Genomic DNA, 24,927 nt, shown 5'->3' on the forward strand with positions numbered 1-24,927 from the left:
TATCTAAAGTTAAGGTGCTGTAGATGTACAGTATATATTAAAATAAGCTGAATATGACTTCTTACTGAATATATTGTAATTCATATATTTTATTAATAATTATATATATATATATTTATATATATATACACACATATATATGCATACACACACACACACACACACACATATATATACATACACACACACACACATATATATATATATATATATATATATATATAATGTTTATTGAATAGGATAAACCCCTTGAGATGAACCATCTCGTTTTCGAGGGGGTCCTAATTTACAATACAATACAGAACAAGGGACAAATCAAACACATTACAATAGAATAATAAGACATAAACAATACCACAATCAACACACTACAACAAAAACAACAGCAACAACAACAACAACAACAAAAAACATTAAAAAGATAAGTATTTAGGTGAATACAACCACTTGATAGCCACACAGAGGCTGTGAACAAATACTTGCCAACAAGAACATAACATAGATAAAATATATAGTGACTTGTAAATTATATACAGGTATATCATCATCTGAAACAAGAATAATTTAGCACAAATTAAGAAGACAAACTATTTTTAAATAAGTAAAATGATGTTTAAGATCGTATGTTTGAAGGTAAGTTATTCCAGTCTGAAGGAGCCTTAAATATAAATGCTCTCTTTCCTATTGCTTTTTTGACTATAGGAGTGAAAAAAAATATATATATATATATATTGTGTAGAATGCCTAAGGTTATGAATTGAAGAATACGGCTGTAGTAGCTGTTGTAGATATTGAGGATAGCTAAAATGTACAAATTTAAATATGAGTTGCAACCAATGTATGTGTCTTCTTATTTTGAGTAAGGGCCATTTAAGTGAATTATACATTACAAAGTGATGAGTATAATAGGAACATCCAAGAGAAAATCTACAGAGATTATTGTATGCTGTATTAAGGGGTAGAAGGCTAGTTTTAGATGCATTTTGATAAACAACATCGGCATAGTCAAAAAGTGGCAATATCTGTGTGGCAAGTTTTTTTTTCCGACACTAAGTGTAAAACAGTTTCTGGATCAAAATAAAACACAAGTTGCAAAATTTATTTTGTGAAGAAGGTGGTCAATGTGAGGTTTGAATGTAATTTCAGAATCAAGCCATAAACCCAAGTATTTAACTTTATCAACCTCATGCAGAGATGTACCGTCATTGCACGTTATAATTAGATTATTAGATTTTGTTTTGAGAGTTTGTCTTGTACCAAAGACCACAGTGTAAGATTTAGTTTTATTGAGCAATAGTTATCCATTATAATAACAGCCATTTCTGTAAGGTATTAAAATCCAATTGAAGAGCAGTTTGGATTTGCAATAAATGTGATTTAGACGTATAAATGACAATATCATCTGCATATTTGAACAGAGGATTTAGAACAGATTAAAGGCAGATCATTAATAAAAATAGAGAAAAGAAGTGGACCCAGCATCGAACCTTGGGGTACACCTCTTTGTTGGACAAATAAATCAGATCTACTCCCTTTAAGAACAACACATATTTTTCTATTATGTATATACAAACTAAACCATAATAATGCATTTTGAGATAAACCAATTGCATACAGCTTATCTAAAAGTAGATAGTGATCCACCAAATCAAAAGCTTTTTTGAGATCAATAAAAATAGCCCCATGTAAGATTACCAGTATCAGATGCTGAAAACACATCATTAGTAAGTTTTAAAAGAGCAGTAGTTGTCGAATGATTAGGTCTAAAACCAGATTGAAATGGTGAAAGGATCTTATTGGTCTCGAGATACTGTGATAACTGATTAAATATTATTTTCTCAAATACTTACGCAATAGAACAGATTATTGAAATAGGTCTGTAATTATTAGGATCAAGACGGTCACCACCTTTGCAGAGTGGAGTAATGCGTGAATATTTCCAGATAGCTGGTAACTCAGAAGTAAACAAGGACATATTAAACAGGTCAGCAAGTGGAAACATAAGAATATGAGAAGCTAATTTAATATATCTGGATTCAATCGCATCAAGTCCTGTCCCGCTGCTCGAGCTTAGTTGTTTGATAGCATTTAAGACATTAGTAGGTGTTATTTTCATAAAAGAAAAGGAACTGTGACAAGACGAAATGTTCTTAAAACTTTCAGTATAAGAAACATTCATTATTGGGTCAGAGCAGACAGAAGAAAAATGCAGACAGAACACTTGGGCAATAGATAAAGAGTCAGAGATTATTATATTGCCATCTCTTAATTGATTAATGAGACTTTTGTCTGAAGTGTTTATTATGGCTTTTAAACTGTTCCAGAATTGTTTAGGATTTTTTTAATTATTAGAGAGACATTCTTTATAATAATTAGATTTTGCGTTGCGGGTCAATGTCTTCGAAATATTCCTTAATTGCCTGTATGACAATTGTATCATTTTAAAGCATGAAGTTATGAAGCATCCAAGAACGCTTAGAAGAAGGGTCCAACAAGCAATTATTCCCTGACATTTAATTTGCTTTACGATAACACATGATAAGCCTGGTATAACAGCCTGCTTCATTATTTAAAGGTGAAGTGTGTAAATCTAGTTAATCTTGCCGTTTTGTCTGGTGTCGACAGTGACACAGAAATGGCACGTCTCACATTTAATGACTAAACGGTTGCATAACTGCCATTTGTCTTCCTCTAATGCTGTTCATCCGCGCAGATAACAGCGTTGTTTCCAAGCAACAGTTAACATAAAGATGCCAGTCTGGACTGTATGGGTCTTTATTTGTGTCAGCCGGCTGACATCTGCTGTGGGAACCAGTAAACACAATGACAAAGCTGTGTCAACAGAGCAACCGCCGCTTGAAGATGTTTCCATCATATCGACGGATGAAAGGTGAGAATAATAAATATTAAATATTTAATATTAATAATAAATTCATACCCGGGTATGAATCCAAACTAAAATACAGTAGTTGTAAATCATGAATGCTTTGTAATACAGACCCAAGGTTGGTCTCTATTTAAAGAAGACACTCAATATTATTGCTTAAGTGAAAGCACTTTAAAAAAACATATTAATAAGTATAAAGTTACAGTACTTTAAAGTTCTGTAAAGCAAAGGTTCTGTACTAAACATTGTTTTATACAAAATATATATTTTACAAAATTATTTGGACTCTAAACTTGCTAGAAGATCAAAGCCATATGTCTAACCAATTTGTGCTCCAAACTTGAAGCTTGAAATGAGATTCCTGTGAGATTTGGGCGCTCTTCCAAAAATAGCCACCGGGTGACACCCACATTCCACAATCTTAGTTCTCCTGTCACAAATGAATACATATCTGTCACAATATCTCTTCTATCACAAAACAGTGGCCAAATATGAAACCTTGAGTCTCTGACCTTTCCAACGATATGTCTTTTTTAGATAAGATTTTATTAAAAGTGTTAGATTTTGTCAAATTTGAAACATGACACTATAGGGAGAGGAGCCCGCCAAAAAGGATATAAAGTACGGTTTCCATGTTGACGTGATGTTCAGTTTTTAGGATGAATTTTGAGTGTTTATCAAGCTTTCGAATAATACCTATCATTTAGGATGATAATTAAAATAAAAAGGCAAAGTACCATGTGTTCTGCTACGGGGATACTGTAGGCAATTTCGGAGCAGCTAGCTTTGAAAGCCTTATATCTCTTCAGAGCATCTCCAAAGCCACAGCTTCTTCAAAACACATGTCATGAATGCGCACAACAGTCTGAGACGGCGTTAAAATACCTCATGTCTCAAAGCACATAACATTACAAATCAATAATAATGAACGTAAACAACTTAGTTGTACCACATGACTGCTGCAGCTCCATTTAGGTGTTGATAGTGTTGACATAGAAAGAAACGCATAATCCGAGTCTGAAAACGTCAAGTGTTGCCATAACTAAACTACGGTTATGACATGGCATGAACAGTGCTTGCTGTTTTGGTTCAGGAGGAACTGTAATGGTCGGAACCGAATTTTTTTGGGACCTGAGACTTCCACAGAAGATATATTTTTAATATTTAGACCACTTCTGCTGTCAAGATGTGTAGAGTTTCAACCAGAATAAATATCTGTCTTGCCACTGGAATTGCATGTTTTGCTCCAGGGTATTAAAAGTGCAAAAAGTAATTCTGAACACCATTGTGCAACAAGTTTATGGATGCAACATTTTCTTCAGGAAATCTGGTTAGTGCTTTATCTTGCTGTGATCTTTGAGAAATTAAATGTAATGTAGTCCAGGATGTGCCTCACCCTATTCTGTGGAATAGGATATAAGCTACAGTGTTTTTACATGGGGTGGATACCAGAACGTTTCCTAATTTCAAACATCAGTATCAAACTCAAACTCATGCCTGATATCTTGATGTCCTTAGGCTGATCCTTTTAAAATAGTATTTTCCGCTCTTCAAACACAACCTCTGCTTTATTGGTTTATCCTTTTGTTATGTCATGAGGATCTCAGCTTTGCACAGGCCGTTGTAACCCAAAAGCGTGGCCTCGATTTCCAACCTGTTCCTTATTTTAGATCTACAGCCACCCTGCTTACGCTCTCACTTCAAGTGGATGGTTATGCGCTGATTTTGGATGTTCCCTGCACTGTGCAAACCAGATTTCTCTTGTTTAATTAAAAGTTAGCTAGAAAATCAGACGTCCTGCCAATTTCTGATCTTGAACTTTTCAGCGTTTTTGGGTTGTGATGTCAATAACTCGTCTCAACGTGCCCCTGCTGGTTCTCTCTCTGTTATCAGGTTAACCAGCATTGTATTATTCAATGCAGGTCGCTGAGCTGTTTGGCTGCAATCCACTTCATTATTTACAGGAATGCTTATGGTGTAATTTTGATCATGTTCCGTCTCTTCCTCAGTTACTCCCATCAGGCATGCTGATATTACAGATTCAAAGCAATTCTGCTACCCTGACAAGGTCAGCTGTCCAACAACAACATAATATCTGCTGGCTGGTGCAGTCGTCAAAAATGTGGCTGTTGTTCTTTCATGACCCATTGTACTGCAATGAAAATATTTCCTCTTTCAGCAAAATATGTCACCTAAAATCTAATGAATAAAGTGTGTTGGAGAAGTTACTTTGAAACTGAAACTGTAGCTTGCAAAGCTACATGATAATCATTCAAAAAGCTAGTTAAGCTATGCATGCAAGCTACAAAACTAGACTGAAAACTTAAGGGGCAATATCCTTTATAAAATGTAAAACTATAACAATAATATATTGAATAGTTATAATAAAAAGTATAACTATCCGATACTTTATAATTGAAACGGCTGTATTTTGCTGGCACAAAAACAAGGCGGGGTTTTGAATGAATGAACAATCCAAAGGGTGACGTTATCAGAACAGGTAGCCTAAATACTCTGGAATACTCGAGGTTAATGTAGGCTATGGTAAATTGTATAGTATCAATTTATATAACCAAGTGAGAAAAATTATATAAGGACTTGAAACTGTGAACTATCTTTTTTTATTATTTTACCTTATATTGATCGGACCTTCCAACGTTGCAGAGAGAGCGAACCATTTAGAACGAATCGATTCACTAGAATGAATCGGACTCTCCAACGCTGCATATAACAGGGAGAGCCGTTAGGAAGAACCGATTCCTTAAAATGAGGAGGCTATGTTCTTTGCAGATGCCTCTGTTATGGCTGCTGTTCAGAATATTACTTTGATTATTTGCCTAAAGACACACTGCCCTCTTGTGGAGGCCACTTTTGTCTCTCACATAAGCACTGAACTTTAAAATATCTTTAAAATGTCTTCGTTTTTTATCATTACTTAGCTGCACCAGACAACTGACTTAACCTACTTTGTTATTCATAAAGTATTTTATCATCGTTAACCTCTGTATATTATGTATTTACATCTTTGCATGTTTTTGTTTTATGCATTGTAAGCCATAGCAAGTGTCTACCTAACCAGACAATGACGCTAGCCATTGATTTCCATTCCTACATTGAAGTCAAAGGCTGCCGTTAACTGTCTGGTTACCAACATTATTCAAAATATAGTTTTTGTTCAGTAGGGGGAAAAAACAACCCATACAGGTTTGGAACAACTTGAGGGTGAGTAAATGATGACAGGATTCATTTACTTTTTTATTTTTGGGTGAACTATCCCTTTAAACTATTTTGTGTGTGTGTGTGTGTGTGTGTGTGTGTGTGTGTGTGTGTGTGTGTGTGTGTGTGTGTGTGTGTGTGTGTGTGTGTGTGTGTGTGTGTGTGTGTGTGTGTGTGTGTGTGTGTGTGTGTGTGTGTGTGTGTGTGTGTGTGTGTGTGTGTGTGTGTGTGTGTGTGAGAGAAACAAACTGACCCAAAATACAATGTGAAGCATGGCTAAATTGACAAAGCTTGGGTCTATCTATCTATCTATCTATCTATCTATCTATCTATCTATCTATCTATCTATCTATCCATCCATCCATCCATCCATCCATCCATCCATCCATCCATCCATCCATCCATCCATCCATCCATCCATCCATCCATCCATCCATCCATCCATCCATCCATCCATCTGTGTGTCAGACTATCCATCCATCCATCCATCCATCCTGTTCTATCTATCTTGTTGCCTTGCCTTGAAGTACTAAAATGACTAAAACTCAAGCTGAAATATATTTTACATTGCTCCATTCTCCAGTTAAGGTGTCCCTTGCCTGAAAAAGGTTTACGATTAACACGGACACATTAGTGATTTTCCCCGTGTTTTACAGTAGGACATTTCCCCTGTCGATCTCCTGTCTGTAACATCTGTACTTTTGTCATTACAGTATGACTGACTGTAATGTAAAGTGTCTGCTATCATGAGGCGTGTGACATCACTTCTGCATCTAATGGGTTCTCAAGAACTGAAACATAAACAACAAAGTTGTTGTGTTGTTTAATATGTGCAGTATTACTGTAAGCCATAACAGATACGCTCTGGTTTCACTGTATCAGAAAACTGTTCTACATTCAGATTGATGTTCATATATGAGTCATATATTCTTATAGATGAGTCATACAAGCAAAATTAGAACAAGTACAGATTTCACAGTTTCATTCTAAGTAATGTTTCTGTGTGTGGTGAAAAGACATTAGCGGGGAAAGTCATTAGTAATAAAGAAATCCCTCAAAACAACCCCTAACATGTACATGTTCAATCAAAGCTTTTCACACCATGCTTTACCTCGAGAATATGCATACAAAATATTTAATGGAACAATCAAAGCTTTTCACATGCATGCTTTACCTTGAAAATATACATACAAAATATATAATGGAACAGATTGATCATAGTATACAGTATTAATATTCCTGCTGGGACATAAACTAATTTAATTTAGGTTGATGACGTCCAAATCAAGCCTTTCTTAATACTGTCATGATGACTTGAGTTTATTTTACACATTCTGATGTAATGCTCACAACCTTCCATTCAGGATTTTTATGTTTCTGAAAATGAAGTTAGTTCTGTAACATTGAAAAGCCCCACGTTATCTTTATGAAGTAAGAAAATGGATAACTAGGAAATGAAACACAAATTAGTCATTCAGAGCTGACAGATTCTCAAACTGACTACCACAGACTTTACTTTTGAAGGGAATTTTGTAAAAATAATTTTTATAATTTTTTGGAATTATCCCTCCCCCCACCCAAAAAAAGTCCAAGTTGACATGAGAACACTTCACGCCATTTTACTTTTACATCCTGCTTTAAGTCACAATGAAATTTAAATGGATTAAAAATTCTTGTTTTTAATGGAATATTGCTAGCCTGACGCCGTCATACTCAGATGTTGTGGGCGGGGCTAAGTTCGGCTGGCATCCAGGATAGAATATTGCAGTATTTATTATAAATGATTTATCCGTGCACAATGTAAGTACACAATAGTGCCGAGCTGTCTGGACCAGGAGAGGGACCACTCTCTGAGAAAACAAAACACTCCTTCTGGAAATTAACATCTGAACACTCTCTTGCAAAAATTAGCATCCCCATCCGAGACGCAATCACACCTGAGTATTTTCTCATCTGCATTTCTTTCCTTTCTTCTCTCCACATTTTGAGATCATCTGAAATTCACCCAAAATGGTTCATGTGAACAATTACCATACAACACTAAACATGTTTGGTATCATTGAAAATGTCTCTTGTACAATGGTCTCATCTCCACAGAAGTAAACCAGAAGGTAATAAAGGTTTTAGGAGTTTAGAGATACTTTGCTTACTGTGGTGGGTGTGTGACCTCTCCCAGGGTCTTTCTTCTAAATTACCTTCTGTCCTCAGTAAGGTGTAAACTACCCAGATCTGGGACCTTGATCAATGCAAATTCCCACTGTTAGCTCATGTCTCCATGGAGGATGTTTTGTCATGGTCTTGGTATTTAAAGAAATGCTGCAAAAGCCTCAGGGCGATAGCCAGATCAGATCTTTCAGACACTCGGCATTATGTCTTTTTCTAAAGTCAGGTAGCCTATGCATCTTTTACTCTTTAATTCTGAGCATTTGATGTTTTGTATTGGTCTTTTTGAATTGATTATGTAATTGGCATGATACATTTACCTGACAATAATAAATTGTTACAATTGAGTTTATTCTGATTGACTCTGAAATTATGAACTCTAGATTAAAGGAACACTCCACCGTTTTTTGAAATAGGGCTTATTCACCTTCTTTCCTACATTTAGATAGGTGGGCAAATGCATTTTTGTCTCAGTGCATGCATTGTTTTAATTTGACAGGGTCGGCGCTAGCTTAGCTTAGCATAATGAATGGAATCCTTTGTTGCCAGCTAGCATGTCCTGAGTAAAAGTAATATACATTTTTATAAAAACCCACCTAATTACTTCTTGTGGCCTGCGTATTCACAACAAGTACAAATAGCGATGCAGATTAACACTAGACGATTTCCTATGCAGATTTTGACTTGGGACTATATTAGGGGGAAGCACAGGCGAAGCACTGCTACTTGGGCGCAGAGATATCACGCCCAAGTAGCAGTGCTTCGCCTGTGCTTCCCCCTAATATAGTCCTTAATATATAAGTCAATATCTGCCTAGGAAATCGCCTAGTGTTAATCTGCATCCCTATTTGTACTTGTTGTGAATACGCGGGCCACAAGAAGTAATTAGGTGGGTTTTTTAAATTTTTTATATCACTTTTACTCAGGACATGCTAGCTGGCAACAAAGAATTCCATTCATTATGCTAAGCTAAGCTCACGCCGACCCTGTCAAACTAAAACAATGCATGCACTGAGACAAAAATGCATTTGCCCACCTATCTAAATGTAGGAAAGAAAGTGAATAAGCCCTATTTAAAAAAACGGTGGAGTGTTCCTTTAAGTAAAGTCCATAACACCACAATTCTACACTCGGGTTAGTAACGGACTAAAATTCAAATTAGGTGGAGCAGAGGAACTGTTGTTTTATGTTTTATGTGCATTAGTCATCATGTATACTTAGACTGTAGAGGCTAATAATGGAATTTCCGTTTAGAGCAACGAAGTGTTGTTACTAATCTAAATAGTGTGAGCCTCAACCTCTGATTATTGTAATATTACTCTATCTAAGTGTACATGGGAAACCATGGCATGATTATATAAAGTTACCATTAGAGGAAGTAAAGTTGGTCAGCTTGGTAAGACCTCTGGTTAGATATAGTCCTTAATTAGTCCTAAATAGCATACTTTTAGTAATAAGCAAGCATGGTGCGGGTGAAGCATCTAAAGGTATTAGTCAATCGCTCATGAGCAAGGCTGGTGAGTTTGTGAGATCTGTATATCCTCAGATAAAAGTTTAATTGGAATAAAATTACTTTTTCACACTGAAAAGTCTGAACGCGTGGGAAACCTTTGGAAACTGTCGTTGGGCCATTGTGCCGGCCTTACAACATCATTATTATTATTTTTAATCCATGTGCCCTCATAATCTTTAATCAAAATAACTTCCCCTTCCTCTCACAGCATCATCTCTTCTCTTCTCTGATGATGCGTTAACTGGCGTGAGGGTGGGGCGACCTGTCACTCACATGATGAAATCCACCAATAGCAAACCACAACCATCCAATCAATTCCCCACAGACAAAATCAAGCCCCGCCCTGCATTTGTTTTTGTTCGAGAAGCCGTTTCACTCGGATATACGTCACAATAGGGAAGAAAAGACTATCACAACTTCTGATTCATGCCGACTTTAATTTATTACACATGAGCTCTTTGGAATACTTAATTCTGATTGGCCTACCTCAACATTCTGCTGTCACATGATTCATTCAAAACTCTGTTTTCTTAGCTTTAAGCTAATAAGCTAATCTAAGCAAGATAGCACAATGCCCCGTGAAGGTTTATTTTGCTGACTGTACATTATCACTTATTCCAAGTTCACACCACTTTCCTTCTCAGCCTCCTCAGCGCCGCCAACACAAGCTTGTTTGTTGTTTGTTTTCTTGCTGTGGTTTAGTTAGGAAAGAGCTTGATCTCTCTCACCCGCCAGCGGCTGATGAACCACCACAGCAGCAGGAGCTCAGTAATAGATGCATGATGCTGCTTGCACCTCTGTTTTCCTGTCGTTGTGGTTGCTTATGCGGTTGTTTTTCTTCGTCCTTTTGAACTTCACCCTGTACCACCTGTCATGTCGAGCAGGGGTGTTAAACCTATAAGTAACACAGCGGTTAGCCACATGGAAAAATACACTTCAGATCAGATCGTATCACGTACATGTAAACCCACTCGACGGGGAAACACCTCATGCAAACAACAGCCTATGTTTTATTTACTTGACCTATTTGTGTAGAATGAGGGTTTTAATTTCACCCAACCGGTTAAATGTCAATTGCAAAAATAGAATGTGTGTCCTTTTGTTGTAAAATATCAATTGGAAATTCATGACATCATTATGGTTTTGTCAATATTTTGATAATCAAGCACATGAGTTGACTGAGGGATCCCTGGCCCAGACTCAAGACAATAAGCAGAGACACATTCATATTTTTTTTTAATGATGGGTTTATAATTTGTAAGTCGCCTTGGATAAAGGCGTCTGCTAAATGACTAAATGTAAATGTAAATTATTAATTGAACCAAGAAAATGCTAGGCCTAACAAACACATTTAGAATATGCCTATATATATACACTGTATATACTTTATGTTAGATGTGATTACTACATCTGACAACACTATATGTATATATATGTATATTGTATATAAATAATATATACAATTAATCACGATTAATTAATTTGACAAGACTGATAAACATATAATCTACAAAATGTGTGCGTATATAAATGTGTGTGTGTATGTAATATGCATATATATATATATATATATATATATATATATATATATATATATATATATATATATACACACACACATGATCAATGATTAATGATCAACCCAACACTGTGTTAATACTGTGTACATTACATTATTTGTTTATTGAGGGTTTGATTAACTGAACCAACCAAATATGAAATTAAGTGTATAACATAGGCCTAATGTAATAAAATAAATAAATAATATCCAGATGAATACATGCAAAATAAATAAAGTCTAATAATGAGTTATGATTTTTCATGTATTCATTTGGCTATTATTTATTTATTTTTATTACAGTACTGATAGCGATACCTTAGTTGGACCCATTTTGAGCTCATAAGGATCCTTAAATTATATTTTTATTTTGTTTCAGTCAAGATAAACTGTCAATCTTTTTTTATTTTTCATTTTTTTATGAGCAATCGTACTTTCCGCCCACAATCACTACGTCACAATGGCCTGCCCATGACGCAGGCTGAGCGCGCGCCGCCGTCCCTGCTGCAGTGGCGCTAGTGAGTTGAGCATCAATAAAACACGGCTGAGATGTTAGGCATTGTTTGTTTTGCGTGCTTCATTAGCTCGTGTAAACGCTGAAAATAGCTTTGTCTCTCACTATGAATCAGCGGAACTCACTAGTTCTGCATTTCAAGGGCTCTTCTAGGCGTTAAAGTCGTTGTCGTCCTTAAGGAAAAGGTGTTCATGGTGTTATTATTTGTGTGAGGTGCGCGCGCGCGTGCGTCTTGTGGAGCTCCAGGAGGATTATATACATTTTTAAATGCACATATTTTAATATTTATCGATCTGCTCGACACACTAAGTTTTGTAGCCAACTGACAGCTTAGTATTTTGCTATAACGTTACATCGCCGTCGGATCTTCGAAGCGCGTCGCTTGGCTGTATCGGGTGCGCGATTTGACGCTTGGATAAGCTTTTGGGCAGCGACTCTATACTGGACCACGTATATAAGATTTGTTAATGTCCTCGTGAGGTACTCGAGCTGAAGATGTGGGTGAACCCTGATGAGGTGCTGTTGGCCAGCGCGTTATGGATGACAGAGAGAGCGAACCCGTATTTCATCCTGCAGAAGAGAAAGGGCCATGGAGACGGCGGAGGAGGACTCGCAGGTAAAGCCATGATTACTGAATCAACTCTTTGTATGCTCGTGTTATTTATGATGACAGCTTATGCACAGGTGTATTTCATTCATGCCTGTACAGTCACGTGGACGCGTGCTGGTTTTGGTAGCGCCGCGTGAATGGTGAGGCGCGTGCGCGTTTACCTGTGTGGTCAGATGTGATTATAATATATTTAATTATTTGTTTAATGTATATGGCATTTTCCCAATGTAGTGCGTTATTTTTATTACCAATTTTATCATCAGCATAATTTAAAAATATTAATGTTTCATATTTATTAGTATGTCTACTTTTTGCTGTAATGACGTGGACGAGTTTGTGCAAAACTTGCTTATCATCCATTATCTTTAATTTTTCAAACTCCTAATGCTTTGAAAATGTTTAAGTTAGATTTTGAATTAACATGAAATATTGATTGATTTGAATATTCATTGAACAGGACAAGAAAGTATGTTTCCAGCCAGTTACAGTGTTCCTCTTGACAACAGTTATTATTCAGACTGCTGATACTTGGCTCTTGGCTGAGCAATCAGAGTCAAGTTTTCCATATAGGCTATTTAGTGTGTGCTATTGATGTATGGTTGTGCATATTGGCCAATATAGACCCATGTGGATCTTAAAAGCCTCATAATCATATTATTTCCATCCCTGTAAACAGGCCATGCAGAGATGTATAGATGGATTCAAGCACCACATAAATGCATTTTAGTATTGTTTTTGTTGGATGCTTCTTAATGTGGCTGTAATAACCAGTGGTTGACCCGTTTTTTCAATGGCTGAGACTTATATCTAGATATCAGTTTGGCTGAGTGAAAAAATATGCTTAATTTAGAATTCAATTTCAGTAGATTTTAGTACTGTTCCACAAACTCAGTTGCTTTGATAATATCAGAATGACCAAATATTGGTTTATTAATTGGTATAGCGGTATAGAGATCCATCTAATGAGCCATTAAAAGTCCTTCTAGTAAGATATTAGTGGCCAAACAGGCTCCGTATGGTTCAGTTTATTATCACTGTCCCTAGACAGAAAGCTGATCTGGTTTGGGGTTGTGAAATGTGTTTTATTGATCTCACCTGCTGACCTGGCCAGTGTTTATAGGTGGACAGGTATGTGTGGCGCTCTCTGTCAGCCTCTTTATCTCTGATCGACAGATATCATGCTGGAGCCTTGAGGGGAGTTCTTGAAAAACGAGGTGTTTACAGGTAAAACTTGGTGTGGATGATAGCAGAGATCAAATATCGTAAGGCAAAATTTTGCTGGGATTTGTGCGCCTTCCTCTTTGTGTCTGTCAGTGAGAAAAGACAGACACAAAGCGTACTCTAGCGAGGAAAGATGATGTCATTGTTACATAAATGTGCGAGCTGTGTGCCAGTTGCCAGTGAGAGTCAGTGAGCCTGGCACGGCCCAGAAGACTGACCCGGAGAGTCTTGGGTAGCCGGCGATTGGCCAAAAAAAAAAGCATTAGGAAAAACAAGCACATGTATGTGTTCGGTATGTTTGCATACATCAAACCGGAATATCTTCTGAATTTTATTTAAACGTGACTTTTTTTTATTAGAGAAAAAGTGGAATGAACAAAGACTATATGTAGTTGTGTAGATGATTTAAAAATAAATTGTGTTATTGCTTTGATTATTTTCATTTAGAGCATAGGTTCTTCTACGTCTTCCATTTAAGAGCAAAAAATTACAACTGAGAACTCGCTTCTTTCTCCTTGACGGCAGTAAGATTACATGTAGAACACATGGAGACGTTTGCTTCGGTCTTATCTAAATCTTAGTAGAAATTCTCCCACATGTGTCTCCTCTAAAGCAGTGATTCTCAACCTTTTTGACCTTTAAAGATTATATTTGACCAATATAATACTTCTGACCAATCAGAGTAGAGTAGACCAATCACAACAGACTGGGTCATCTGACCAATCAGAGCAGGGCTTAAACTGACTCCTTTATCGAACCGTTTCAGACACTATGATAAAAGAGGTGATGCTGCAGTCAGTGTTTATTATGAGAATTTCTTTTGCCATTTTTCATGCATGTAAATCTGTTGTAGTTGTTGGAGACTCTTTATATAAAAAATTAGGAACCTTTAAAATAGCATAATAGGGGTATCCAGCACAGTTGCCTTTCAGTCCAGGCCATTTAAAGGCTTCAGGCATATCAGTAGGAGGCCAAACTTCTTTCCTGTAGTTAAATACGGGTAAAGACAACAGCTCCTTTGTTTTTTTTATACAATCCAATACAGTTGTATGTATCAGGTTGATGCTGGATATGGATTTTGTCCCTGCGCTGAAAAGGCTGTTTGTCTCTCAGCAGAAATGAATTCAACTGAGAGCAGAACATCCTATATTTAGAAAGAGAAAAGACAACAATGAAATGTTCCTCCCACAACTCCTCATCCAAACGTCCTAACAAGACATCAGAATTGCTGGACTGATTGAATTGTGTTCCCAGGATTTATGTACATGTGAACAGGGGAACACAAGCATAACCGTGAAAAGCTGTGTAGTGAAGCCCTACTACATTTGTCAAAATGGGCAGTGTATAATAGTGTTTATTATTACATGTTTTTTTTTATTTGTCATTTAAATACAAAAACCCTAGAGTATGACCTCATATCCTGTTGCCCATATTCATTATGGAGTTTAAAGTGATTTTGCATGAAATCTATGGGATTGCACCTTAATATAAAATGACGTTGCTACTGTGTAACAGTATGAATTTAAGACATAGTGCGTGAATATTAATTATGCCAGGAGTTCTGGGACTGTCCAATCATGCAGCTTAGTTAATATTCATGATCCAAGAGTAGAATATTTCATGCTTCTAGAAGAAATTGAATCATTAACGTTGAATGTTGAATGCATTTGTAAATTAATTAGCTTCTTAAATGTTATTATATCAATATACTGTGACACTTGACATATTTAAGGCTGTTGTTTGATTTTGCCTGTCAGGGAAACCTGAAATACTTGCACTGGAGAAGGTTCATTAAAGAATGTGTTGAATGTTACCTGTGGGCACGAAGACTAATAAACAACCGAATATATCTCTGCAACTGAATAGATCATGTGATCCTTACAGTATTCTCAAATCTCTGCTCTCTTGTTTCGCAACCAAGGAAACCGTGGCTCATCCGAGCATATGAAAGCAGGAACAGAAAGTCATGTGTTCTGGAGGAGGGGGGTGTTATTGCACACATGAGCTCGAGAAAAAACGGAAAGCCAGATTTGTTTTGGTGGATCCCTGTTCACGCATTCAAATTTGGGAAAAATCACAGAGTCACAGAGACTTTACGTCAAAAACGACTACATTTATGTTATCTCTTAATACACATTCCTGGTTTTATTGTGCATGGTTCATCATCAGTCTATATGTTATTCCCAGTATTTGAGTAATTTGTATTTAGTTACTGTTAGGGCTGGGTATTGTTAAAAAAAAATCGATATTGATACCGATACTTTGACTTCGATACCGGTTCCTGAACAATACCTTTTTCGATACCAATTTTATGAAATAAATTATCAAATAAAAAAGATTACCTTACATATTACCTAAAAAAAAATTTTTTAACTTTTTTTTTTACAGACTCAAAAACTCATATAGGCCACTGGGGGGCGGAATATACCTCACGCTCAAGCGCATGCATAAAGCTTGCCTTAAAGGTGAACTAAGTAACTTTTTTTACCTTAACTGAACAGCTTCGGAGTCATTGGAATGGTTATATTACTTATTTCGGGTTGAATGGTGGTCGTTTCGCACCCCCCTGGTGCCCGTGAGTGGAAAATACGCACTTGCAACTTTGAGCCGGCGGGCCGCCGGCCGCTGCATCAGGAAGTCTCGCGTGATATCAGGTCTCGCGATGTAAACAATTGCTTTACGGCCAAAAGAAATCTGCTAAAATGCTGTCATTATTGCGCTCCCTCACGCTGTTCGAACCCGAATGAAGAAGACGTTTTAAAGAACGTCCCATCTGCTTTGATGTCGTTGATCTATAGCCTCTGGTGTCTGAGAATCAACAACGAGTTTTTACAACAGTGTTGTCAAATATCTATTCCGAAGCTGTGCGGGGAGCTCTAGAGAGAAACCTGCGAGCAAAAAGCGAGAATACAGCGAAGAAATCCCGAAGCTACTGAGTGCTGCTTTAAAGCACTGGCAAAAGTAGCCTAATGATTGTGAATGTGTCAGGGAAAAATAACAAGGAGACATATTCATTGTTTATTGTGTTTTCTGAGGACGTTTAAGAGGCTGTTTTTTGTGTGCAATAAATCAAGGGCGCTGTAAGGTATCTCTGCTTTTACTTAAGTATGGTTTTCTCTTTACACCTTCACATTTTTCTTTCCCACCTCTTAAATCCCATTTTTGCTTGTGCGTGTTCCAAACGGATGAACCTGTCCAATCCACATTGGATTGTGAAATGTTGTAGGTTTTGTATTTCCACCTTCTGAGCGTAGAGCGAGAATGCGAGCTGGAGATAAAGAGAGCGTGATGATGCCTGAGGTAGAAGCTCCTGCTCTGATCTGCAGGTTTTGCAGGTGTTTCTGTGTGTGGTGTCTGATGCTCTGACACTGATATTAGCACCGTCTCGCCCTCCGGCAATGCTAATGCTCCTCAGGTGGAGTCGTCAAAGCAGTTAACAATGGTTGCAGGCTCGCCTAGGGGCCTTACAAGCAGCCGGCAAAACAAAAGATTTCTTTTTAAAAGTATCTAATTCAGTCATGAAACTCTAGATGGCACAGACTGATCTGTCCTTTACGTGCAATCTGCAAACAATCACATTGTTACCGCAAGGCACAAGCTGATTGGCTTCTGCTGATCCTGCAGCCAATGAGATTTAAACAGTCTGGTTCAGTGTTTGCTGTAAGCTAGTCGTGCTGTGCGCGTACCTCCCCAGCTCCACCTGCCTAGATCTGCTATTGGATTTATGGATGCCTATTCGTGCAGCAGCAGTCATGATTGAAATGCTGTTCTTTTGAACTTTCTGCTCATTAAAGAATACTGAAAAAGATGCATCACATTTTCTACATAAATATGAAGCAGCACAACTGTTCACATCAGCATATTACAATCATGTGACACTTGTATATTCAGTCAAAGGAACCATCAGTTTGACCAAACAGCCACCATAACCAAGCAGATTGAAGATCTTTACTGCGAAATGCTGAAATGAATCGCTTCTTTGAAATATACAGTTTGAACTAAATCATGGAAATAAGTCAAATTTGCCATAATATCATTTTTGTTCCTCAAGCAGCTACAATATTCTATATACAATAACACCTCTTTCTTAACGTTCTCATGCTTGTGAGCTTAACATGGTCTTAGGAATATTTTACAAATAATTCAGGAAATGTTCCCGTTGAGTCTTCATTTGATCCCTTAACTTAAATAAAAACAATTTGTAAAATGAGCTAAAACTAATGAATAAATTAAACTAAAATATATTTAAAGTCCCCCTGTAGTTAATAATTGTATTCCTTAACTCATCTTTGATCACCAAAATGTCATATTTAAATAGATTTTTTTATGCCTTAAAATAGCTTGATCGAAACTAATTAGCCCCGCCTCCACTCACATTTGTCTAAAATGAACTCATTTTGCAGGTACTGTTGATTTCTCCTGTTTTAGGCTACTGATATCCTAGCATCATCATCATCCTGAGCCTGTGTTGTCTGTTTTCCCTCAGGTCTGCTGGTTGGCACCCTTGACGTGGTGTTGGACTCCAGTGCCCGTGTGGCCCCGTACAGGATCCTCTACCAGACCCCCGATTCCCTGGTTTACTGGACCATCGCCCACGGTAACACACTGCTTCCCATTCTGGAATATTCCCTCACATCCCGCCTGCTCCCTGATGGCCTCTCGCTGCCGGAGCATTACCTCATGCCCTAGTGGAAATCAATCCACTTTTGATTTGAAACGCTGCTCATGACGTTCGCTTACTGCCTCGGCTTTTTAAAGTTCAGTTTAGGTTCAGAACTTCAATGCAGGAATCAATGCTTCAGCAAAGCCACGGTTTGTTAGGAATTGGAATTTGTGCAGGGATGCAAAGAGTCTGCTGATGCAGGACAGCGAGCGCGGTTAATGTGCAATTAAGAGCACTTATGTTGAGAGCGCCTCTGGTTATGTTAGGCAGCAGCAATACGCACTGAAACTAAGCGCCATGTCAGGAACCAATCGTTAGGCCTGGGTGGCATGCAATGGTACAAATGTGTCAACCAGTATAGATTCGTAGATCTTTTTTTTTTTTGCAGGTCTACTTTGTTATTTGCATATCAAGAGACATGGAATTAGTTCTGTCACAATACCAACGTTTCTGAATTTCTCAATACCAGTTTCACTACAAAAGTTTATTTATTGCACAACTACTGCAATTGCAACACATTTATGATGTTATTTCTCTATTTAATTTTATTTAACCTTATTTTTAATTTAAGGTAATATATTTTTTAATTGCTTAAAAATACAAATAAACTTATTTAAATTATTCATTTTAAATAAATAGCACATTAACACATTGTCATGTAGCCTTAAATCATTTTTCAGTTACTTAAAAAAAAAAAAAAATCCAGTAAATATTAAAAAATTAAATGAAAAACAAAGAAATATATTAAAGAATGCTTGAAGTTTATTAGTATGTAATTTGTGGAGGGATAATAAAGCTATCTAAAGTTATCCTAGAGCAAAAATATGAAAATGGTCAGACATTGAAGAGCATGTTCTTAAGAGAAGGGACAACATGGAGTGGACAACATTTGTATCACCGTCACACAGTATTCACCATTATATTATCCGACCCTATCCGAGAGCATAATGTCTGAAGCCGAAAGAAAGCGCTGTCTTCCCAGAGGAGCGGAGAGTGCTCTGTTTCTGAGCTAATCTGGTTTAGGGGCAACTGCGAATGCTGGTTCATATTTCACGAGCTGTTACTCTGGTTGCTGCAAGCCATTTGGTAAATGTCTTAATTTAAGGCGAGAGAGCCGTTTGCCTGCTCTGAGATGGTGCATGTGTTCTGTGAAAGGTTTAGCATGACTTGGCATTTTCACTGTATTTCTATTAGATGCATATTCTAGAAATAATCCTTGGCTGCATTTACAGTACATTGGTATTTTGAGACTTAAATAAACAATTAAACAATTGAAACAATTAAATAAATTAAATATTACATACAAAGAGAGAGATAGATGGGTGGGTAGATGGGTGTATATATAATAAATAAATATCTATCTATCTATCTATCTATCTATTTATATACACATACATTAATATTAATATAAAATATATAAGTATTAATAATAATAATGCATATATTCTGTTATTTACAATATATATTATATGTAATATTAATACATTTATATATATTATAAATGTAAGATGATAAAATTATTATTAAAATTATTATATATATATATATATATATATATATATATATATATAAATAAATAAACAACCAAACAAATGTAATATTATTATTATTATTATTACAATTTAATATTAAACTTAATAATTTAAATATGTAATATTTAATATAACATTTAATATATTATTTATATTTATATAAATATATTTATATTATTTTATTATTTATAAATAATATATATCATATTAATAAATATTATATTATATTATATTAATGTAAAATGATAAAATCTTATATTACATTTATGGATGTTTATGTTCTACAACTGTATTTGTTTTCTGAGTTGTGGTTAAATGTCAAATAACATGGGTAGTGTATTTCCATCTTTACCTATCTGCAGGGCACTTGTCACAGAGCAATCTTAAAGAATCATTTCTCTTGCCAGTAATGTGTTTGATTCATTGCCTGAGGAGAGCTGTGCTAATTCAGAGCTAATTAAATGATGAATCCGGACCCATCTGTTCAGTACTGGAAGCGAATGAAGTAGCTGCGGATAAACACTTCAAATGAAATGTATTATCCTAAACTGGTGGATTAGTAGTATTTGACAACTAAGAGGTGCCAAAATGTTTTTGTTTCTCGCAGGGAGCTCTCGTAAGGAGATCACGGAGAACTGGGAATGGCTGGAGCAGAATCTGCTGCAGACGCTCTCCATCTTCGAGAACGAGAATGACATCACCACGTTCGTCAAGGGCAAAATACAGGTCTGACAAACATTTGAAACTGTCTTCCAGTACCCTGGTTTATATGTACTTGTAAAGGTCTTGCTTTTGTTATTGGGTTCTGCTAGAATTGTTTTTTTTAATGCTTGAATGCAAAGGTTTTTTTCGTTCTTCGCTTAGGGGTAAAAGAAGTTGGAAATATCTTTGCAGTGATATACTGTTAACGAACATCCCAACATCACCCTCGCTGCTGAGAGCGACGTTTAGATGAATATGTAAATGTGTGCTGCGCGCTTTACTCTCAGTAACAAAATAAATAAAATAAAAATGACAGGGGTGAGAAGAGAAGAGTCCCCCTGTAGTCAATAATGTTATTCTTTAAAACTCATTCATCTTTGATCACCAAAATGACATATTTAAGAGTTTTTTCCTGGCAAAAAATGTCTTCGTGCCTTAAAATAGCTTCAGTGTAACTTGACACCCTTGCCTCATTTAATATGTGGTTATATTAATATGCAAATGAGCCCCGCCTCCACTCACTCACAGCAGCTCAGAGATCCACTCGTTGATGATCACACGTTGATCTGATTGGTTACAAGGTAGTTTGTGACGTCAGAAACACCAGCGATTTCAAACCGTGTTTTTGAGACTGTCTTTGGTTCACTGCAGTTTTAAGGAGAAAATACTCAGCAATGGCGTCGACTTATGAATTTACACATGGTTTGTCTTAAAGCACATTAAACACACCACATAGACATATAAACAACATTAAAAACTTGATTTTACCACAGGGGGACTTTAAGAAACCATCTGATCATAGCGACGTGGAAATGTTTGCACCAGCTCTGCAATTCGGCACTCCAGTCAACTCACTTCACGTTTATTCATATAGCACTTTATACACTAGATTATTTAAAAGCAAGCAGCTGTACAATATTAAACATGAAAAAACAATTAGGATTACAACTTCAGTTTCTGCTATAAAGCAGCTCACCATGTTTTTACTCACATCTGACCTCGACAGAACGAACAGAATGAATCAACTTTCACGTCAAAGAAGGCGGAGCCTCAGAGCCACGCCTACCTATTACATAATCATCACTGACCAATGGTAGTACGAAGGGGTTTACCAGCCGTAGCAAACTTTTCTGTTCTGAACTTACAAAATGAACTCCAAATTTTGTCTGAAATATGAAGTCACACGAGTTTGCGTGTCGGTGTTCACATGTGTCTGTGTTTTGCGTCCAGGGCATTATAGCAGAATACAACAAGAGCCACGACATCAAAGAGGATGACGACACGGACAAGTTCAAGGAGGCCATCGCTAAGTTCCGTAAGCTCTTCGGCATGCCGGAGGAGGAGAAGCTGGTGAACTACTACTCCTGCAGTTACTGGAAGGGGAAGGTGCCGCGACAGGGCTGGCTGTACCTCAGCATCAACCACCTCTGCTTTTACTCATACCTGCTCGGGAAAGAGGGTGAGTACGGCATGAGGAGATCAAGAGACCTTATTCAATTCACTGGATAACTTTGATTCACTACAAGTTTGTGTTGTTCATTATATGCACTTACATTCCTATTGCCAACAAAACACAGACATTTGTTGTTACTTTCCACCTACAATTCGGACTCATGATCGGGATATTTTAGCGCTGGAAACGCTCCATCTTTCAGATTCAAACGATCTGCAAATCCAGCGTCGATCTGGGCCTTGTTTATAAAACATTTGTCACCAAAATGCCGGGAACAAACAAACACACTTGCACAACTTCGTTGCTGCCCTGGAAAAACAAACTGCATCCACTGTTCCCTTAACGCTGGGTTCTTTGGGAAGCTGAACAAGGTTATCTTTCCTTCACAACCAAAATGAAAGAGCTGCTGACGGCTTCCGCAACCAAAACGAAGCACATTGATGGGCGTTGCCCGTGCTCTCGCTCTGGTTGATGTGTGTGTGTGCGCGCGCTCTTCCAGGAGAAGTGCCCATACAAGGACTTCCGCCCTTTATGATGGGCCATACTCGAAAAAACTTTCCGAGACTAATACAAATCCTGAAGGAGTGTATTTGGCACAGAAATACTATGTCATACATCCAACTCATTTTTTTAAACTTTGGCCGTGTTTAGCATGAGAAACTCTTTAACAGTGTAAATAACTCAGAACACATGAAATAGAATTAGACATCCCAATGTTAAAACCAGCAAAATTAGGCATCAGTCATTGTTAACATAATTTAAAGTTTTATTAAGAACCGACAATCAGTAATTAAGTCAGAATGCATGAAATGGCATTAGACATCGCCTTTAACTCTCTGAGGGATAGACTAACAGTGTGGTTTTTACTTTCAAAGCCACTATATTATCTGCTAGTATGCTCTGTCTCAACGAATCTTAACGTTTGCTCTTCTTGTTTGTTTCAGCTAAGCTGGTGATCCGCTGGGCTGACATCACTCAGCTGGAGAAGAACGCCACACTCCTGCTGCCGGACATGGTGCGCGTCAGCACACGCCTCAGCGAGCACGTCTTCTCCGTCTTCCTGAACATCAACGAGACCTTCAAACTCATGGAGCAGCTTGCCAACATAGCCATGAGACAGCTCCTGGACAACAAGGGCTTCGAGCAGGACCGCTCTCTGCCCAAACTCAAGAAGAAGTCGCCCAAGAAAGTCTCGGCCCTCAAAAGGTCTGTGCCAGTGTCGCTCATGAAGCCAGTGAACAGATAAAACTATATAAAACTGAGCCAAGTAAACTGGGTGACATTCATACTTTTTATGGAGAAATGGTGATATTAACTGAACTGATAATTTTTTTTAACAAGCCATTTTTGCACTGCTGTTAAATTTGTAACAATGTATTTGTACATTTTTATTGTTCTTCTTAAAATTTGACTATAAATAGGCTTTTTTTTTATTTAAGAGAAAACCGATGAATTGAGTACCTGATAAAGTACTTTTTTAATATGTAATAATTTAAAGTATTAATGTCACTAGATTATAAGGATAACTATTTTTTAATTTGTTGTGATTATTCTTCCGAAATTGTCTATAAAGTTTAAAAATAGGCTTTTTTTATTTGAAAGAGAAAAACCATTAAATGAGTACCTGATGAAGTACTTTTACTAAATTACTACATATTAAAAGTATTTATTTCACAAGATTATAAAGATAACTAATTTCAAATGTGTTAATCTGTTGTGATTATTCTTCCAAAATTTTGTCTATAAAGTTTAAAATTAGACTTTTTTTATTTAAAAGAGAGAATTTTTAAACGATTACCTGAAGTACTTTTAATATGTAGTAATTTAGTAAAAGTATTAATTTCACTAGATATACACAAAAAATATATACATTACTACTTGATTATGTAATGTATAAAAAAAGGTGGTGAAATTTCTTGCAAAAAATATTATTATTAAAAGAAAAATTATTTCTGCATTTTGCAAAAAGTTCAAAGTGCATGTGCATTAAAAGCTAGACATGAAAAAAATAATTATAATGATAGTGATATTCTTTTACTGTGTAGGAAAATTATTAAATAAAATGTATATTGTGATTAAATAAATTCTCGTAGTGATATACTGTAAAATTTTTGTTTTGTCACAACTGCTTATGGAACTTTTTAAGTTAATATTATGAACAATAAAAAGTCAGATTTATATTGCAATTGTCTTAAAGATGTCAGTGTAAATGCAAAATAGTGAAGGATTAAATTTTGGAGTAAATGGCCATCTGGCAACTGTGTGAAATTGGAAGTAGCAAATCTGGTTTTCCTTCAGAGCGCTTCGAAAGCCGTCTGTGCAAACTAAGAGGATTATCTGAGACACTTTGACGTGTGGAACGGCTCCGCTCCACCAATTTTGTTAGCAATATGCATTTAGAAGAAGTTTAGGAATCTTTATAGCAGCCTTTTTTCAGTATTATATTTGTTTCTGCACCTTCAGAGATTTGGACGCCAGGGCTAAAAGCGAGCGATACCGGGCGCTTTTCCGCTTGCCGAAGGACGAGAAATTGGACGGCCACACAGACTGCACGCTATGGACCCCCTTCAACAAGATGCACATCCTCGGACAGATGTTTGTCTCCACTAACTACATCTGCTTCACCAGTAAAGAGGAGACCGCCTGCAGCCTGATTATCCCACTCAGAGAGGTCCGTCACTGGATTGCTAAGCTAATGACATGATACTCTAATAGAAAGTTTTAGTTTAGTTTTAAGGTTTCTTTTAATCAAAACTTGACATAATTGACCCCTGATTTCACAGACAAGGCTGTCCAGACTAAAATGGATGTTTTAGCTGTTTTAAGTGAAAGCAACTTGCACTAATATATATCTTAAAATATGTCAGTGCCATTGTTTTTGTCTCAAGATGCACA

General features: G+C 36.7%; 1 protein-coding gene and 2 long non-coding RNA genes across 3 annotated transcripts in view; all 3 read left to right on the forward strand.

Annotated features, from left to right (window-relative positions):
* Positions 1–2,517: 2,517 nt before the first annotated feature.
* LOC309494853 lies at positions 2,518–6,280 on the forward strand. Its single transcript, XR_014204454.1, has 2 exons — positions 2,518–2,890; positions 4,897–6,280. It is a non-coding gene; the product is annotated as an uncharacterized lncRNA (long non-coding RNA).
* A 5,550-nt stretch (positions 6,281–11,830) lies between these two features.
* tbc1d9 (TBC1 domain family, member 9 (with GRAM domain)) overlaps positions 11,831–24,927 on the forward strand; it is a 36,124-nt gene continuing 23,027 nt past the window's right edge. Inside the window, exons 1-6 of the mRNA XM_082164271.1 lie at positions 11,831–12,467; positions 18,169–18,279; positions 20,485–20,603; positions 21,810–22,038; positions 22,977–23,238; positions 24,496–24,703. Coding sequence (XP_082020397.1) covers positions 12,347–12,467; positions 18,169–18,279; positions 20,485–20,603; positions 21,810–22,038; positions 22,977–23,238; positions 24,496–24,703 — 1,050 coding nt within the window. The 5' untranslated portion in view covers positions 11,831–12,346. The remainder of the gene's footprint in view (positions 12,468–18,168; positions 18,280–20,484; positions 20,604–21,809; positions 22,039–22,976; positions 23,239–24,495; positions 24,704–24,927) is intronic.
* LOC309494849 lies at positions 12,479–17,185 on the forward strand. Its single transcript, XR_014204450.1, has 2 exons — positions 12,479–16,147; positions 16,633–17,185. It is a non-coding gene; the product is annotated as an uncharacterized lncRNA (long non-coding RNA).

This window comes from Leuciscus leuciscus (assembly GCF_965113295.1).
Source record: "Leuciscus leuciscus genome assembly, chromosome: 3".
NCBI classification, from domain to species: Eukaryota; Metazoa; Chordata; class Actinopteri; order Cypriniformes; family Leuciscidae; genus Leuciscus; species Leuciscus leuciscus.